The sequence below is a fragment of the Paramormyrops kingsleyae genome, chromosome 8 (assembly GCF_048594095.1).
Source record: "Paramormyrops kingsleyae isolate MSU_618 chromosome 8, PKINGS_0.4, whole genome shotgun sequence".
Taxonomy (NCBI): domain Eukaryota; kingdom Metazoa; phylum Chordata; class Actinopteri; order Osteoglossiformes; family Mormyridae; genus Paramormyrops; species Paramormyrops kingsleyae.
In genome coordinates, this window is record NC_132804.1 from 23170330 (window position 1) to 23189442 (window position 19113).

A 19113-nucleotide genomic window follows, 5' to 3' on the forward strand; every position below is an offset into this window, starting at 1 on the left:
CCTTCCGGAGTGAAATTTTCCACCCGGAAATTTTTTTATCGCCGGACAAAAATGGCGTCGACCGTGCAGCGTGAGGGCAGTGATCCCGGAGCGGCACCATATGGAAATTTCATAAATTACTACACGTTCAACCCCCCGGAAAATCGTTTAACCCTAATACCACGTACGTTACTACGGGATATAGGATATAGTTCTGAAACTAGTGAAAACATAACCGTGCTTGATGTTGGATGTAATTCTGGGGTGAGTTTTTTCCCCACGTGAATTGTGTTTTATACGACAAACATATCAATTGCCGATTGCCGTGGCCTAATATAATTGTCATATGATAATGAGCCTATTGTAAACTTACAACTATGCGTGTGTCTGCTTAGTATATGTTTGGTATACTTGTTTTTTTATGTTGTGGATATAATAATTTTATTTTGTTGATTGCTCAGGACTTTACCGTGGCGCTGTATCGACATCTTCAGGAACAAGAGTCCAGTAGTCGTACGGCAGAGGGGTGGGTACACCTGCTCGGCTGTGACTTGGACGAAGGGCTAATTTTGCGAGCAGAGCAGTCTAATCCTTTCCCCAATAGCATTTCCTTTATCCATCTTGATGTCGCCAATGATGAACACAGTCGGACGCAGCTCGGGAGCTACTTGAGCAAGTTTGGTCGTTCCAGCTTTGACCTGTGCCTGTGCTTGGCGGTCACCATGTGGGTGCACCTGAACCATGGCGACGAGGCGCTGCTAGAACTCCTCTCCCGCCTGGCCTCCCTCTGCCATCACCTGCTTCTGGAAACCCAGCCATGGAAATGTTACCGCTCGGCAGCACGCCGATTGCGCAAGCTGGGCAGAGGAGATTTCGAACATTTCAAAACATTGAAGATCCGCGGGGACATGGAGGAGCACGCAAGGGACCATCTGGTGAGAAATTGCGGCATGAAGCTGGTGCGCAGCTTTGGCAGCACAGCATGGGACCGCACATTGATGCTCTTTACAAGAAATGCAATAGAGGTGGGAAAAGAAGAAAGTACCCAGCCATCTACAAACTAAAATGGATAAGAAAAGGAACTTGTTTGTTGATGTAATTGCACTTTTTAAACGCCAGATGGCAGCAACGACTCCCAATCTGGAAAAGGACAATGGCAGTTGAGTTGAATTCAACTTTTATTATTATCATCAATATTATTATTATTTAATAATTTGTTTATAATCATTTGTCCAAATTGGGAACATCTATTTACGATATGTGGAATGTGTAAATTTCACAGTTTTTTTTGTTTTAAGTTGGGGTTAATATTCAGTAATTAAATCTTTAGTGTGGACAGCTTCTATAAATAGAGTTTAAGAATAACCAGTCAGTAATTGTGTCTGTAATGCTGTTATCGACACAAATTCATCACACTAATCCTTACGTATAGGCCTTTGTGACCCTTAAAACGTGTACGAGTAAATGTATTCGATCATAAGGATTTAAAAAAAAAACGAGTTTAAATTCTTATGTGTTCAGAATTAACGATGCAAAATGTATAATGACTTTTTAAAGTATTAACGCAAAATCATACACAGGTGCATCTTTTTACTTGCTGCATGTGGTATCTAGTATGTGGTATCTGTATGAAAAATGAGATGATTGGCTCAATCAGTTTACCCCACTTGGTAGAAGAATGTTCCTCGGGGTCCATTTTTGTACCTGAAATTAGACTAAAAGGTACAGACACTGGAGATGCACCAGCCAGCGTATTTCTTCATGCCGCTTCCAAACCTGGATAAATGACGTGGGAAGCTTCAGGAAGGACATCTGGTGTAAAACTTTTGCAAAATAAATATGCAGACAACAATACAGATTTCTATACCGGATCGGTCGAGCCCTGGGTTAACAACTACGCCTCCAGTGCTGTTAGTCAACAGGGTGCTGGTGGAAATTGGGCTGCTGTTGGCTGAGGAAGAGTGGGAAGGCAAGTCTAGAAACAGGAAGAGATGAGGAAGGGTAGGAGAGTGGAGTTGGTCAAAGTGGTGGAGAGTGTATCCAAGGGTAGAGAGAGGGATGATTGGAGTGGACTTCAATGAGCATGTTGGTGAAGGGAACAGAGGTGATGGGGAGGTATGGTGTGAAGGAGAGGAATGCAGAAGGTCAGATGGTAATGGATTTTGCAGAAAGGATGGAAATGGCTGTGGTGAATACATGTTTTAAGAAGTGGGAGGAGCACAGAGTGTCATACGAGAGCGGAGGAAGATTCACACAGGTGGATCATGTCCTATGGAGGATGGTGATCTGTATGATGATTTTGGAGATCAAGAAGAGGAGGAGGGTGACAGCAGGGTGGAGAAGAGTGGCAGGAATGATTTGTGACACGGGAATCAGCAAGAGTGTAAGGGAAGGTTTACAAGATGGTAGTGAGACCAGCTTTGTTAAATGGGCTGGAGAAGGTGGCACTGATGGAAAGACAGGAGGTTGCTGAGTTAAAGATGGTAAGATTTGCATTGGGTGTGATGTGGATGGACAGGATTAGGAATGAGTATCTTAGAGGGTCGGCTCAGGTTGGACGGTTTGGAGACAAAGCTGGAGAGGTGAGGTTGCGTTGGTTGGACATTTACAGAGGAGAGATGTGGGGTATGTGGGGAGAAGGATGCTGAGGATAGAGCTGCCAGGCAAGAGGAAAAGAGGAAGGCTGAAGAGGAGGGTTGTGGATGTTGTGAGAGAGGAATTGCAGGTGGCTTGTGTGAAAGAGGAAGGCCTAAGAGGAGGTTTATGGATGTGGTGAGGCTGGTGAGGAAGAGGAAGGAGCAGAGGAAAGGAAGAAATGGAAACAAGTGATCTGCTGTGATGAGCCCTAAGAGGAGCCGAAAGAAGTACATTTACCTACAGCTAGGATACTATTGGCAGACCTTAGTGAGTAACAGCCGCAGTGACAAGTAATCGTATCCTCAAAGGTAAAATTTGGTATTTTATTTCCCTGACAGTGTGCATATAACCATGGGGCACCAAGGTGGAGCAGGATCAGCCAACAGGACGTGTTGAACGATCAGCCTTTGTGGGTGGAATTCCTTATATCAGCTTTGGATCTGATAACCAGTGCTCGCAGATGGGCGGAGGTGTGGTGAGGTTTGAATTCCAGACACAAACATTCTTTTGTTTAGTAGTAGTTTTGGTCGAAAGCAACATACAAGTAAGGATCAGAGATCCCTGGAGTGATTGTGGTTATGGGGCCTTCTCACTGGTCCCAGCAGTGGCATCACTCTACCAGCTATGGTATGTGGACCAAAGACCTTCCTATTATGGATTCTAACCCGCAGAGCCACACTGAATGAAGGGCTTAATGTTTTGTCATTTCTGTGTTAAACATGAATTGTTTTCTACGTATCATGACACAGAATGAAACACAGTACAAATCACAGTTTGAATGTTTGAATGTAATATGTGTAAACATTGGAATAAAATAGCCTAAATATCAAGATGAAAATAAGAGTTACATTACGGAAGTGAATTTATTGTAGAGAGCACTTTATTTTTAATACATTTTTTATCTGAGCAGAAAGCCTGTGCTAGTGAGAAACTGTTTTATTTTCCCTTTATACCCGAAGTTACATTTTATAGGTAAAGTTAACAGGATAAGGCACCATTCACTGTGTTTCCAGTAGCTCAGTTGAGGCTGAATGTCTTCTTGTCATGAGTCTCGATCTTCTTGATCAGAAGTTTTTGCTGTGGAATTTCCACCTCTTTATCTGGGGAAAAAAGGAAATTAGCCCAGTGCAATAAAACTTAACAGAAGCAAATGTTCTCTGTTTTCATGCTTTCTTCAAAACAAGTTCTTTCAAAAAGTTTTTTTTAAGAATATAGAAGGTAATTAATATTAAATTATACTTACAGGTGTGGGTCCCTGGATGGATATTCACAGCGTACTCATGTCCAATTCTGTCCAATTAAAAATGAGATGTTATAATATCATTGTTCCAGATAATTATATTGGGTAACTTTTTACATAAAGTGCACCTTCATAATGCATTCATTATACGTTTATAGAACATTCAGTGCACCTTCATAATGCATTCATAGAACATTCATAAGCAGCATGCAAGTACACTTTAACATCCCTTAACAGCTTTAATATACATTAATAACAAACATTACATGATTATACAATTATGTTTGTTATTATTATATAATGTTTGTTATTAATGTATATTACAGCTGTGAAGGGATGTTAGGATGTAAAGATATACATGCATGATGTTTATGAATGATTTCTGAATACTTAATGAATACATTATGAAGGTGTACTTAATGTTTTATTAATGCAATATAAAAGCATTATGAAGGTGCAGTTAATGTAAAGCGTTACTTATATTGTATAATGTGTTGGTCAAACCTTGATCTGTTATGTAGGGTATAAAAAACACAATAATAGATGCTGTCTTTATAACTGTCGTGCAATGAGTAGAAGGGCTACCATAGCACCCCGGATTCACGTTTGAGCAGAGAATCTGACCTCACCTGAACTCCTCTCCTTCCAGCAGCTTCTTGTAGGTGGCGATCTCAATGTCTAGGGCCATCTTGCAGTTCATCAGCTCCTGATAGTCTTTCACCTGGCAAGCCAGAGCCTTCTTCTTCTCGTTCAAGTTCTTCTCCAGGCTCCGGATGTGCTTCCAGGCTTTTTCCAGCTCCTCAGTTCCTTTAGCTTTTGCCTTCTTTATATCCGAGTCCAGATTACCTTGCTGGAGAAGAAAAAAATCTCATGAAAGGTATTTGGAGCAGGGTGGATGTTTGGTGACTCCTGTTAGAGATTTCTAATATAGATTCTTTTTTATACACTATGATTTTTGAATGTTTCTTCCTTGACAGAGGATACTAAGCCTTACCTGTCCCTTGACAGTCTCAATCTCATTTTTTATACGCGTGATCTTGCGTCTGAGCTCCGCCAGTTCATTCTTTGATGTGGATAGTTGATTATCATAGTAGCTGGCATTCTTTGACATCTCATTGACCTGGTCATGGCAAAGGATGCTGGTTTTTAAACAGGTCAAGAACTTCACCATGCATTTTCCTCCCCATAAGAGATGGCTGTCTGTGCATCGCTGGAATGGTAATTCTCCACGGACCTCAGGATCTGACCCACTCTGTGGTTGGGCTTCTTACTCATGCCTTGGCCCAAATTTGAGTTAATTAATGTTCTATATTTTCACAGAAAAGTAGATCTGCCCAGATGATCCCATGAAGCAGGAGTGCTTTGACTTCCTGTCAATTTACCTTAGCCTTGTACCACGATTCTGCCTCCTCGCGACTTTTGGTGGCAACATACTCATATTGTGCCTTAACGTCAGCTATGATGTCTTCCATGTTGATTTCACGGGAGTTGTCCATCTGCACAGTGACCGAAGTGTTCTTGATGCTGGCTTCAAGCTCAGTCAATTCCTTGTGGACCAAAAAGGAGTAGATTCAATGAAGTCATGTTCTCCATTTGCTACATGTATCTGTCAACTCAGTTATAATTCTTTTTTTTTCCTCCCGAGAAAATCAGTTTGTACTTCTTTGTTCTAGTCTACTTGCCAATGAATTGATCTCCTAATAACTGCACCAGAAGTGAGTTGGCACTGAGCAAGTCAGAGTACTTGTTTAGAGACATCATACCTGATCGTATATAGTCTTGAGGAAGTATATTTTTTCATTCAGGGCTTCAGCCTCTTCATCCAGTTCTGTCTTCACCAGCAAAGCGTGGTCGACATCCTGTGTTAAAACTCGGTTCAGGGACCTTCAGCTCTGAGAAAGCCCCCTCCTTTATCACCAGCTACGACATTACAGTGCCCCACCCTTAGTGTCTTCTCTGTCATTGCCATATATGGACATTAAAACAAACAGGTAGTTCAGCCGCTAGCTAGTTTAAATGGAGCAACATGGTCACACAAATTGCATTTGGCAGGGATGCTGCCGCACATCCCACAGCAGAAACGATTCAAGTAACAGCTGCTGCCTCATTCTCATATGACACCTTGCTAGCCAGGTGTGTTAATGGCTGTAGGTGCGACATTTTTATTCAGTGAGGGCCTTTGTTCCCCGTGATTCAGCCAAACTCCCCTTTACCGCCCAACTCCTGGCACATTGGTGGGACTTTACTGGGTCCTGGGTGTGTAACACAGCCAAAGGCATCCTAAGTATACCTGACCTGGGAACATGCAAGGTGCTTACCTTCTTCAGGATTACAAACTCATTTTCTAAGCTGGCTTTCTTGTTAATTTCATCTTCAAACCTGGGTCAGGGTTGGAGTAAAACAAATAAATGCACACATTCAGTTTTACGTTAAAGGTTAACTTAAAGGTAAATATTCTTCAACACTTAACTATAATATTCAACATAACAGAATTATGTCCCAAAGTATTTATATTCATTATAATACAAGCACAAATGTAAATTAGCGTATTTGCCTACTTTGGAGAATGAACTTTATACTAAGCAAATAATTTTTCCATTTTCTACAGCCCATGCTTCCGCAATTCTCATTGAAAACACACAGGAACACAGCAGCAGGGAAGCCCTTTGAGACCTCAACCCAGAAACTTTACAACATTTGCTGCTACCTATGTTTTCCAAATTCTCTTCCCTATTTGTAAAAATTTAGCTTAAATAAAGGTACAACAGAAGGAAATGTCCTGGCATTTCCGCTTGGTAATCCTCATTCCTCAGCCCTACGCTCACTGCTAGGCTATTTCAGCTGTCGAGGTGCTGTGCTTCTGGCTGGTCTTTGTAATCAACCCGCTCATGTCCGTTTGTTCACGTGACATTACTTTTCCTTGCAGCCCTCCACCTGCAACATCACGTCCTTCAGGCCGCCGTCCAGCCTGCTCCTCTCCTCGTTGAGGGTGTCCAGCTGATAGTGCAGCCTGGAAATGTAGTCCTCGTACATCATTTCGATTTGGGAATCGTCGGGGGACTCCTGTTTAAGGAGGTTCCACTTGGTCTCAAGCAATTTGTTTTGCTGCTCCAGATGGCGCACCTACGGTGTATCACAGGGAGTAAACGGTTAGAGAAAGGGCAGGTTATAAGTTGTCTTTCATTGACTTTTGTTATTCAGTATATTGACAGAGCGAAATATCAGTTTGGGATTGTTAATGGATGTGTTCTAAGTTGTGCCGCTCTAACGTTTGTGCTATTGTGGTTGCAGTGAAGTGCAGGTGCTTTCTGTCCTGCACCTCGGCTCAGAGTGCTGTGCATGAGGTGTCAGTTCCACGGAGCAGACATGCTCTGTGTGGGAAGGGCTATCTCTGGTCTGCATTTCAGTCCCGAGGCCCATGTATCGTGTTGTCATTGTGTCTGAGGATTACAAACGACGCATAGTTGTCTGAGTTATCCAGGATGAAATCTGACCTATTCTTGGTCTCTCACACACCTGAAAAAGTATTCTATTCCAAAATACAGAATGAGGTCTTTAGGCGTATGTTACTTGGCTCATTCTAACCAAGGTGATGAGAGATTATACATCTTTCAGCCATGATTACCAGGAAAACTGGGGAAAATGTTCAAAACTGAAAAGAGGAGAGGAAGTAACTGTTGAATAGACTGATTGCAACAATTCCCTGCAAAATTTAGCATGATAATGTCTGCTTTCAATTCAGAATTCTGAAATCCAATGAACATGCCTGAAAATGGCAATATGAATTTTGATTGGATTAGATAAACAATTTGATTCCAGGGAAAATTCTTCAACCCAGGGCTGCCAATTCCTGCACCTGAAGATCTACCATCATGCAGAGTTTACATGCAGCCACAATTTAATACACCCGATACAGCTAATCAGGAACACCTAACGTCTGCATGGTGGTAGATTTTCAGGAGCAGAAATGAGCAGCCCTGTTTTAACCCAATAAATTAAAACATTAAATAAAAAGCCTTTAGTTGTGCAGGTTTCTTTATACAGTAAATTAAACCTGTACTTTGAGTCCAGTAGTCATCATTAGTTAATAACAGTAAGCCTGGTGCATTCTGACATTTTGGTCATGCATATCGGGTCCAGGCCCATGGTACCTTATTGATGAATGAGGCGAAGCGATTGTTGAGGGATTTGATCTGCTCCTTCTCCTCTTTGCGCACGGTACAGAAAGTGGGGTCGACCCCCAAGTTGAGGGGATCCAGCAGATTCCAGTTGACGTTCACCGAGCTGATATGGGAGCCGGAGTGAAGGCCACAGGGCATCGGGGTCTGCTTGATGGAGGGGCTCCAGCTGAACCGGGGTCCTATGCCATAGTAAGAGGCACCACTGAAGCCGGAGCTGCTGACGCTGCTGAATTTGCCTTTGCTGCTCACTGTGCTGAAGCCGGATTTGCCTTTGCTGCTCACTGTGCTGAAGCTGCTGAATTGCTTGGTCTGTAGACTCATGGTTGCAGGTGCCAGGAGGTTAGCTGAGCGAGATGGAGGCAGAAGAGCACTGTGGATGGAGTGGAAGAGTGTTCTGGAGTATATGCTGATGGCGCCTCTTATTTAGCAGCTTCTGGGTGGAGCGCGAGTTAGGTGTGTGTGTTTTTTCCCCTCCCTGGAAAGACCGGTCAACATTCCATTTATAGCTCGCATCACAGCCAGAACATCTTTCCTTATCAATCGTGGCTTAAATTCTTTAACTTTTTAGTGATTCTGCTGCCTCTGCCATACTGTCTCTTCAGTGACCTGAATGATAAGGCCCAATACGGGTGTCACCCCGTAAGGTAACATAGCTAAAGAGTAGTATGGGTGACATTCCTGGATGAGATGCTAGATCTTTACAGGACATACACCTGCACACGGTTGGCAAGTTACAAACTCCGGTTCATTTAACTGTGTGTCTTTGGACAGTTGAATGCAAACCCCCTATACAGCTAACAGTGGTAACCGCTGACCTGCCGGCCCATAACATTGCCTGTACTTCAATGCTTACACCAGAGGCATTTATAGCTATTGAAAGGATCAGGGGCTAAGTCAAGTTTCCCTGGGGCTTGTCTTTTTATTTATTTATATTTATTTTTTGAAGGAAGCCTGGCATCAGGGTTAAAATACTTATGGCTATAGCCCTGAGTGATCGGACCTAATGATGCCCCTGACGTGCACTAAATTCTTACCTAATTACTCGGTGTTGCGGTGATCCTGCAGCTCCATGGTTGCTCGTTTGATTGTATGTGGGGTTTGCATGGTCTCCCTGTGTAAGTTTCCACCCACAGAGCAAAGAGACACATGTGCGCTGGTTTCTCAGTATCGCCCCTAGTGTGTGACTGTGAGTGTCAAGTCAAGTCAAAGTCAAAGTAAACTTTATTGTCATTCGGACCACACAGTTTGAGAGTGCATGGTAGAATGAAATTGCGTTTCTCCTGACTCATTGTGCAAAACAAACAAAAATCCTGATCATTTTCTCTGCTGACCTCACTACTCTATGAAGGGACTTCTGGTCAGAGGCATTACAGCTGCCATACCAGACAGATGCTGCTGGTCAGGATGCTCTCAATAGTACCCTTATAAAAAGATGTGAGGACATGCGGGGAGAGGTTTGCTCTCTTTAGCCGACAAAGGAAGTGGAGTCGTTGATGTGCCCTTTTAACAAGCGAGGTGGTGTTAGTGGTCCATGTCAGGTCTTCGGTGATGTGTACTCCCAGGAACTTGGTGCTGCTCACTGACTCCACAGCATTGCCATGGATTGTGAGTGGAGTGTGTGTTTTGCGCTTTTTCCTGAAGTCAACAGTGATCTCCTTCGTCTTGTTGACATTCAGGAACAGGTTATTAAGACAAGGAGTTGATTCACTACTTCTCTGTAGGCTGAGTCATCGTCGTTACTGATGAGACCCACTACTGTTGTGTCGTCTGCGAACTTGATGATGTGGTTCGTGTTGAACTTGGCACAGCAGTCATGAGTCATCAAGGTGAACAGCAAAGGGCTTAAGACACAGCCCTGGGGAACCCCGGTGTTTACAGTAGTTGTCTCAGAGATGCTATTTCCAACCCATATTGTCTGAGGTCTGTTTGTGAGAAAGTCCAATATCTAATTGCACAATGAGGTGTTGATACCTAGTGGACCCAGTTTCTTTATCAACTGTTGTGGAACAACAGTGTTAAATACAGAGCTGAAATCAATGAAGAGCATGAGCACATGTTTTTACTTTCAAGGTGAGCCAGGATTAGGTGAAGTGCTGTCAATATGGCATCATCGACTGAGCGATTTGGACGGTATGCAAACTGGAATGGGTCGAATGTTGCAGGAAGTACGGATGTTATGTGGTCCTTAACCAGCCGTTCAAAGCACGTCATAACAATTGGAGTGAGTGCTATAGGGCGGAAGTCATTAAGAGTTAATGATGAAGCTGATGACTTTTTTGGCAGTGGTTTGATGGTTGTTGTCTTGAAGCATTGGGGTACGATATCTGTTAGGACGAGTGTCAGTTGGTCAGCACATTCTCTAAGTACATATCCTGGGATGTTGTCAGGACCTGTAGCTTTCCGTGTGTTAACCCTACGTAAAGATTTCCAGACGTCTGTTGAATCCAAACATAGAGCTTCATCTTCCATGCTGAGGGGAGTTTTTGTTGTTGTCTGATTGTTTGTTTCCTCAAACCAGGTGAAGAATTGGTTGAGTGAGTTGAGAAATTCACTGTTGTCTTCACAGGGTAGTGGAAGGGGCTTGTAATCCGTAATGGACTGGATGCCAAGCTACAAGCGTTTGGAGTCTTTCAAGTCAGTGAAGTGACTCTGTATTTTCTGTCCATAGGCACGTTTTGCTGCTCTCAAGCCTCAGTTCAGATTAGCTCTTGCAGATCTAAGAGCATCTTTATCCCCAGACTTAAAGGCTTCGTTACGTGCTTTTAGAAGTGTATGCACCTCTCTGGTGAGCCAGGGTTCTTGGTGACAGTCACATCTTCCACACACTTGGGTATAAATCCAGACGCTGCCTCAGCATACTCAGGAGTGTGACCCCTATACCGGACTGGGGTCTCCCTTGCCTTTTGCGTTGTATTCCCAAGGACAGGCTCCAGAAATGCAGCAGCCCTGGATTTAATAAGCAGCTATTGAAGATGGATGGATTGATAAAATACTTAATTGAATGTTAGGCATAATTCAGTTTGTGTAACCAAATACATTGATGGAGGACTTTAACGCTGTGCATTGATGCAGGGGCAGTCTGGTGGAGCAGTGCTTAGCACTCCTTGATCACACCTCTGGGCCCTGGGTTTGAGTCTCCGCCAGGTCTCTGCGTGTGGAGTTTTCATGTTCTCTCTGTGTTGTCACGGGGGTTTGCTCCAGATGATCCAGGTCCACCCCCCCCTAGTCAAAACATGCTGATTTTAATTGGAGTTACAAAATTGCGTGTGTGCCCTGCAATAGGCTGGTGGCCCATCCTGGATTGTACTGCAACAATAGGCTCCAGATCCCCCCCCCGAATAGGACAAGCAGCAACAAAAAAATGGGTGAATAGATGCATTCATGCTATATTTAGGTAGACGGAATGGTTATTAAATCTAAAAAAAAAAAATGTGAATTTGGTTTGACAAGTTAAGGACTGTTTTAATTTCATTTCCAATGTGAAGCACCTATTTGGGACATTTTTTTAAAGAATGAATGAATTGGCTGAAGTTGTTCCTTATCATCATCATCACTGTTATCTGATGGGTAGCAGAGCAGATGCTTTTCAACACTGTCTGTCCAGCCACTGAATAATAATAATAGTGATTGTATACAAGGAGGAAATTCTTCTAGGATGGGTGGGTACCAGTGTTGTGACTTTTTAAGATGATCTTTATCATCGTATGGACACACCTTTGTTCGATAGTCTCACAGATTGCTCTGAATTGCTGATAGTTCCAGTCTAGCAAGAAGTGCTGCAAGTGACCCTTAACCTGGGCAGGTACTGGGTGATGGCGTGTGATGCGGGAGTTTGGAGAGAAAGTCCTTCCTCAAATTCTCCGACATCAGATTTGAGTTACAAAGACACTTTTATTTTTCTCCATCTTTCTCTCTGGTGGGTTACTTGCAGAAGATTATTCATGTAGCATTTTTTAAATTCCACGATGAATGCATTACCTGAAAGCAACCTCCACCCAAATGCTGTCAAAAGAACAGAAAACTGTCTGCTAAATTGAGCAATATTTCACCTTCAGACTGCTTTTGATGTTAAATTGTAATCCGCACGGCCATAACTGCAATGGACCTGAACATTCAAAAAGCATTTGGACCAAAAGAAAATGAGTCTTCATGTTTTTATATTTTACTCGCACATTATGATGTCACCCATCCTGTGCTTCCAAGATCGTCATGACCCTGTACTGAATGCTGGATAATATGTTTTTGTTAGACTTGTCAAAATAACGAGTTAATTTCCATTAATTAATTACAGAAAAATAACACGGCAAAAAAAAAAAGCAAATTAATCGTGCTCTACGACGCCCCTTGACAATTTACAGCCATTCTCAGTAGCACTGTAAATATGGAAGTTAGTGCAAAAATGTTGCTTGGCCTGGCCAATGGAAATTTTACGTTTAAAAAATGCCCAGATAGAACGTGAGATAGGAGCACTATTCTGTGCATTTTGTTCAGTATGTAATTTTTGTACCGTTGGGAGTAGTTCAAGCCTGAAATACCAGCTCAACGCAAAGCACCTAACAGTGAGGTCACACTAAGTCCTGATGCTACTGTGAGTAACTAGTACGTAATACAAGAGATATTTAAGTTAGGGCCGGTGTTAGGTCTATTTTAGGGGGGCTTTAGACTTTGTGGGAACAGTTTGGGGGAAGACCCTTTTCTGTTCCCGCATGACTGTGGATGTTGGGTGAATTTGATGAGGAAGAACTTGACTGGCCCACACAGAGCCCTCAACCCCATCGAACACCTTTGGGATGAAATGGAAGAGAGATTGTGAGCCAGGCCTTCATGTCCAACATCAGTGCCTGACCTCACAGATGCTTTTCTGGATGAATGGGCAAAGATTGCCTTAGTCACACTCTAAAATCTTGTTGAAGGCCTTTCCTGAAGAGCGGCAGCTGTTATAGCTGAAAAGGGGAGGACAAGCATCATATTGATGCCTATGGATTTAGAATGGGATGTCATAAAAGTTCCTGTAGATGTAATGGCCAGGTATCCCAATACTTTTGTCCACATAGTGTATTAAACAATGGATAAACATGAATCTGAAGTAGGCTGCATAGCTTACCTCCACACTGCAACCTTCCGCCCAGCACAATTTCACTAGAGTGGATTCAGTGTTAATATGAAAACTTACTGCATGACGTAAATGAAAGGCATGTTACAGAGCATTATGCTGATTCTGTGCCGGGTGGAGCAACATTCATATTCTGAACAAATTATTTTTCTAGAATTTAGTAAGTAAATCTGAAATATTCCATTCTGGGTTTCAGATATACTTTAATTCATATGTTTACATTTTAGGGGAGATCTAAGAAAGCCAAAATTCATGTGACAAGTCAGGTAAACAACTCAAAAATGACAATTAGGACTTTAGAAATGCTGCATATTGAAAGCAGGGGGTATTCCACAAAGCAGGATTTCTCTGGTAGCTGGGTTAACTTAAACTAGAAGTCATTGCCCAATAGGAATGCTCTTTACCTAAACTCTTATTGGACAGTCATGACTTCTAGTCTAAATTAACCCAGCTAACTTTGAAATCCTGCTTCGTGGAACACCCCTCAGGTGTCAGAAAAAGTTATGGTTTAATGAAGTACGCAACTGCTGTCTTTCATTGGGGCTTTCTGGGAGCGAAACAAAACCATGTCTGAGGTAATACAATAGTTGCAAAACTATCACAAAAAAGAACACAGTTTAAATTTTTGACTTTCAAAATGGACCCGAAAGCATGGAGACGCAAAACATCTTCCCAAAGGTCATTTCACTTCTTTCCGGATTTCTTGATCCCAGTGCCAGCTGTGGGGTAGAAGGGGGGGGGGGGATAAATCACAAAACGATAACATTTTTATGCAGGTGTGGAGTAACAGTGACAAAAATCTTGAGTTTGGGAAATATGGCTGCTACCTTACTTGCAGGATCAGGATACCCAATCCTCATGCTGCATTGATGTAAATCAATGCAGAGATTCACACATGGTTAAAACACTCTGACCTGACCTAACCATTTCAATTCTCAATCATTAAACTATAAAAGCATATGCAACAAATGCTGCTAGAGACTATGACAGACCCACTCTTTTAAAAACATTTATAAAATTTCTATCTACCATTCGGTAGATCTTGCAATTTCAAATGCATACCCAGTATGTACAAGAAAAGCACACTGACTACTGCTGGCTATCATCATCTACACATTTATATACTTTTTATCCTGTAGTATTTATTTGTAGTACTTTTCATAGTCACTGTGTAAATGATTGAATGTTTGTTCTTCGTTGTGTCTGAAGGGGTAGCTGCTCTGCAATTTCGTTATACGTGGTATAATGACAATAAAAGGCTTCCAATTGTAATTATGAACTCCGACAGCGCCGCCTAGTGTCTTATTGTCTCCTGACTGTCATTAACCACGACGTTCTTACCAAATGGCCCTTTTCCTGCAGCTTTGTTTTTCATCGCCTCCATCTGTTTCTGCTCGTCCTTTTGTTTTTGCTTAAAAGCCATGTCCTCCTGAAAAAAATCAGCGAAGACAGTAAGCGATTCTTCATCCAATTTCAATGTAAGCCCGTTTGTTCGTACAGATGGTTCATACAGCACTTTTGTAGTTCATAAAAGGAAAAAAAAACTTACATCGTCCATTTCTTTTGCTTGTTTTTTGGGCTGTTTTAAGGGCTTCTTCTTGCCACCTACATAAGAGAAAAAATGAGAATGACTTAAGCGTTCTTCGTAATCAACGATCTGCAGTAAATGCGAATTGAGCCAAACACATTTAAAACTAGGTAAGGACGAATGGAAACTACAAAAAGCTACTCGGGTAATACATAGGAGTGTCCTTTCGGCATAAGGACATAAGTATCTTAGGAGTTTAATCCTCTTTTGGTAATACTCGATGACACATCGGTTTCTATTACACTGCCATCAACGTGTAAGCAAGCCACCACACAGTGATATCAGTGCAGGGTCCTTCAAATGTATCGTTTAATGATGACAAACTGTATTAATGCAACGACGAACACTACGCTCCCGCAAAAGTGGGTTGCACAAAAAACAAAGTTGCAACATATTTTATTCACGAGCTACAACAACGGACCGAAAAACCGCAACCATTCAGCCAGCTAAGTAAATGCGTCAGTGGCAGCATGCCTACCATACACTTCTACAAAGGTAAGATTAATAGGAAAGATTTGTGCCACTGTTCTACCACCATACATAAAGCATGATTACCCAAAACTGGGACTCTACACTCTTAGTACCGTATGATGGCATATACTGAGTCACCATCGAACTAAGAAGATTTACAATCCCGGCCTAGTTGCTGCGACTATGCCTCGTACAATATTACGAGATTATGACATTGTGGCGTTGTTGCAGATGCTGATTAGTGAATTTTGACAGAAAACCGGCGCGTTTTGCCGCGATATTTAAAAGGTAAAAATTTGGACCCAAATATACAAGAGCCATAATAAAATCTGCATAGCTGTGAAATTTGTGAATTTTATATTTATAACTTATCAAATGCCTAAATATACAGAATGCACCGTGTTATACATCTAGCCAACGTCAGGATATTTATTGTAAACACATCGGTAGTTTACGTTTTTCCACGAAATCGGTTGCTAAAACTAAATCACCATTATGAACAACAGGCTTTTAAACTTGATGCAAAAATGAAAGTTAATTTATTTAATTCCTACTTACCGTCTCTTCCAGACATATTACCGACCGTATAGTCTGCACGCAATTTCCAAAGCGAGCGCAGTCAGGACCCCAAGACTAGAGTCACCCGGAAATAGATGTCTTATTCTGTGCCTGAATGAAAGCTGCTTTGAGCTAATGCTAACTGGCTACCCATGTCTGCGCACCTTTGACAACTATTGAGATCACGGAAGAGTTATCCGTATAACGTGGTATGGTATTGTATTGTTTTTGTATGTTTAGACAGTCTGTTTATGGCATGCTATTTTGCAAAACCCCAGCCTCTTAATTTAAATCACGTAAATTGTACTGGAGTATAGTTGCTGAATGACAAATCTGGCTTGGTAGCCGGCTTCCTGGCAATGTATGAATTAAGTTACTCGCATTCTAACTAGATACTCACCTAATGCGAATATGTTCTTAAAATCATCACTAATAAAAGAATGTGAAGTCTACAAGGTCAGAAAATCATAATCCAAATTTCAGCCTAGTATAAAGTACAATAATAAAATAAACGTGATATTTTAGTCTTTGCTTCTTTATTTACCATCCTAAATTATTTTTTCCCAAATGCTTTGCGCTTTAACTAACGCTAAAATGTGGGAATAGTTTTGTTAATTTTAAAAGGATGTTTTGTGAGTTTTGCTGTTGCAAGTCGTATAATGTGAATGTCCCAAAAGGATGTGTTAGTATTCCTAACCTATTCTGTTATTCAATTATAACAGGTCCAGACGAAGGTACCCTGTCGCTGCACGTTAGTTTGCCATTTCATTCTTAAATGAGGTACAGGGCAGGTCATATACTGTCACAGCATTATGGGAAAGGCTGCTACTTTGTTCAGTTTGCCTACAGACATAGAGCAGAAGCATTTTCTAATAGATATTATTGTATGCGCCAAAAAAGTCCAAAGAATGAGGCATCCAGATTAGTTCCTGCACAACAGCATGTGGTCGATGCCGTGAAGAGCCTTACCGAGGTGGGAAGGCAGTGGGGACAGAATTCGGCCAAAACCATCTCGGCCTCCATCAACTATTGGTGGGGAAAGTATGAAGAATTTGTGGGTCTCAATGAAGTTCGAGACGCCCAGACAAAAGTTACAGAGGTAAATTGAAGTGCAAAGTGGAATCGGGGTGGGACAGATTTTTTTTCCCCAAGCTAAACGGCCAGGTAACTGAATGTTTTATTAGGCTGAGAAGGCTTTTATGGTGGCCAGAGGGATGGTTCGTGAGGCCCATGCAAGTTTGGAAGCTCTACAGGGCCGGTTGAAGGAGGTCAGAGACCGGCTGGACCGTGTTTCCCGTGAGGAGGCCCACTACCTTGAGCTGGCCACATCGGAGCACAAGTTGCTTCAGGTGAGATGTGCAGAATGCAGGATGTAAATTGTGGGCCCTTTGAAAAACTAGTTAAATTATGCCGTATGGATCAGATGACATGAATTGATCTGCTGTCTCACGCCAATGGCTTTTTGTTAAAACCTCTTCTTTCCATTGAATCGCAGGAGGAGCGACGTCTGCGGACAGCCTATGAGAATGCGGAGGAGGCAGAGAGGGAACGTTTTGCTCTTTTCTCGGTGGGGGTACGCGAGAGCCACGAGAAAGAGCGAGCCAGGGCAGAGAGGACCAAAAACTGGTCTGTCATCGGTTCCGTTCTAGGGGCCTTGATCGGGGTTATGGGGTCCACTTATGTCAATAGGGTACGTCTCCAGGAGCTTAGGAGCCTACTAATGGAGGCTCAGAAGGGACCAGTGAGTCTACAGGAAGCCATCAAAGAGCAAGCTGCTGTGCACAAGGGCCAGCAAGAGGAGCTTAGAGCTCTTATTGGTACTTTGAGGGAGGCTGTTCCTGAAAGGACACTGGAAAGGTCCAAGGCTTCATCATACCCAGCTACTACTTCCAGCCCCCCAACCCCCCTTCCAAGCGCCATCCAGTCCATACTGAATGACATTCTGCGCTCCACACAGAAAGCCCAGACTGTAATGCAGGAGCTCCAACCACAGCTAGCTCAGCTGGAAAAGACTCTGGGCGGCGTGCGCTCCGAACTTCGAGAGGTCCGACTGGCGTCCGTCAGACAGCCCGCTGTGGGGAAGCCACTCATTGGCACGCAGGAGGCGCAGGTGCTGCTCCGTGACACTGAGGGTGTCATGCAAGGACTGGTGCAAACTGAGAAGCGGCTGGAGAGCCAGATTAACAAGACCACACTGTACAACACAGTTCTTACATACACTGCTTTTGCTTTAAGTTTGCCTGTCTTGTATTTAATATTTAAAGGCAACTGAGCAACACTGAGAGCTGTTTTTAAATACAGTCAAAGATAGGGTAATTGTCAATATTAATCAGCTGCTGTAATACTTTTACATATCTCTGCTGTTCTGGGGTAAAACACATTAATATGAATAATAAATAATATGAACATTAAAGCAATTTGTTGAATTTCTATTCATGCATTTATTTTTTTTTGCTTAATTCCATACATACGTACATGGTAAAACATTTACCAATTTCTCCTGAATTAACAGGGAAAAGACAGATCAATACTTGAGACTATTTGAGTTTCGAGCCATGTCACCTGTCAGCTTATGGGAACCGGCCTGCATCACAGTAGGAGTCTCTGCTGTGTGCTGGGAAGGTGCTTCACAGTGATCCCTTTGACACATACATGTTACACTGCTGTCAGCTGTCCTATAACCTTAAACGAATACGATCTGCTTGGCTGGTAAATGTTGAATCTCATGCCCTTCTGGGTAAAGGATTTTGGAAAACTAAGGTATTTATTGTGGCTAGGTGATTCTTATTCTGAAATGATTTTCCTTATCTGACTATCCCTTTAAATGATTCCATTCATCCATACATCCATCACTCAACCTTTTACCAGTATGGAGTTATGGTGAGCTTGGAGCCTATCCCAGGATGTACAGGGCACAAGGCAAGAGAAACTTTAAATGGGATATTAGTTCTTTGCAGGGAAGTCCAGATGATTTAATCTTTAATATATTTTAAAGTTGTAGTCCTGTCACTTTAGCCTAAGTTGTGTGCTGGTTATTGTAAGCAACCATATCATCAGAGTTGGACATTTCCGAGCCCTAAAGTGAAAATCCAGACCACGATTTTGTTTGCACCAACCAGTTGAGTACTCTGACTGTGAATCTTTATATTCAACTGGTTTTGTTTCGATTTTTACTTTCTGGATCTGAAATGTCAGCCTCAGATCGAACATCGAAAACTATCACACTCAAGTTTCAGAATAAATATTTCACGCCGCGGATTATCAGTTATAAATGTTTACAATCTTATGAAAGCCCCGTATAGCTGACTCGGAGCTACGCCATTGAGCCTCATTACATATTCATGAG

General features: G+C 42.3%; 4 protein-coding genes across 4 annotated transcripts; 2 read left to right on the forward strand and 2 right to left on the reverse strand.

Moving 5' to 3' along the window:
- Positions 1 to 22: 22 nt before the first annotated feature.
- bcdin3d (BCDIN3 domain containing) lies at positions 23 to 3767 on the forward strand. The gene is made up of 3 exons (XM_023795329.2): positions 23 to 243; positions 441 to 1138; positions 2955 to 3767. The coding sequence occupies exons 1-2, from the start codon at positions 52 to 54 to the stop codon at positions 1041 to 1043; spliced, it is 795 nt and encodes a 264-aa protein (XP_023651097.1). The 5' UTR covers positions 23 to 51; the 3' UTR covers positions 1044 to 1138; positions 2955 to 3767.
- LOC111835241 (keratin, type II cytoskeletal 8) lies at positions 3461 to 8464 on the reverse strand. The gene is made up of 9 exons (XM_023795326.2): positions 8008 to 8464; positions 6771 to 6979; positions 6175 to 6235; positions 5620 to 5715; positions 5239 to 5403; positions 4851 to 4976; positions 4486 to 4706; positions 3860 to 3906; positions 3461 to 3716 (listed from the first exon to the last, which is right to left on the reverse strand). The coding sequence occupies exons 1-9, from the start codon at positions 8356 to 8358 to the stop codon at positions 3634 to 3636; spliced, it is 1359 nt and encodes a 452-aa protein (XP_023651094.1). The 5' UTR covers positions 8359 to 8464; the 3' UTR covers positions 3461 to 3633.
- A 4869-nt stretch (positions 8465 to 13333) lies between these two features.
- On the reverse strand, positions 13334 to 15881 carry tma7 (translation machinery associated 7 homolog). Its single transcript, XM_023795330.1, has 4 exons — positions 15768 to 15881; positions 14700 to 14755; positions 14492 to 14579; positions 13334 to 13869 (listed from the first exon to the last, which is right to left on the reverse strand). Exons 1-4 carry the CDS (start codon positions 15781 to 15783, stop codon positions 13835 to 13837), a joined length of 195 nt encoding a protein of 64 aa, XP_023651098.1. The 5' UTR covers positions 15784 to 15881; the 3' UTR covers positions 13334 to 13834.
- On the forward strand, positions 15838 to 18180 carry ccdc51 (coiled-coil domain containing 51). Its single transcript, XM_023795327.2, has 4 exons — positions 15838 to 15976; positions 16490 to 16866; positions 16952 to 17116; positions 17263 to 18180. The coding sequence occupies exons 2-4, from the start codon at positions 16543 to 16545 to the stop codon at positions 18037 to 18039; spliced, it is 1266 nt and encodes a 421-aa protein (XP_023651095.1). The 5' UTR covers positions 15838 to 15976; positions 16490 to 16542; the 3' UTR covers positions 18040 to 18180.
- Positions 18181 to 19113: the final 933 nt, after the last annotated feature.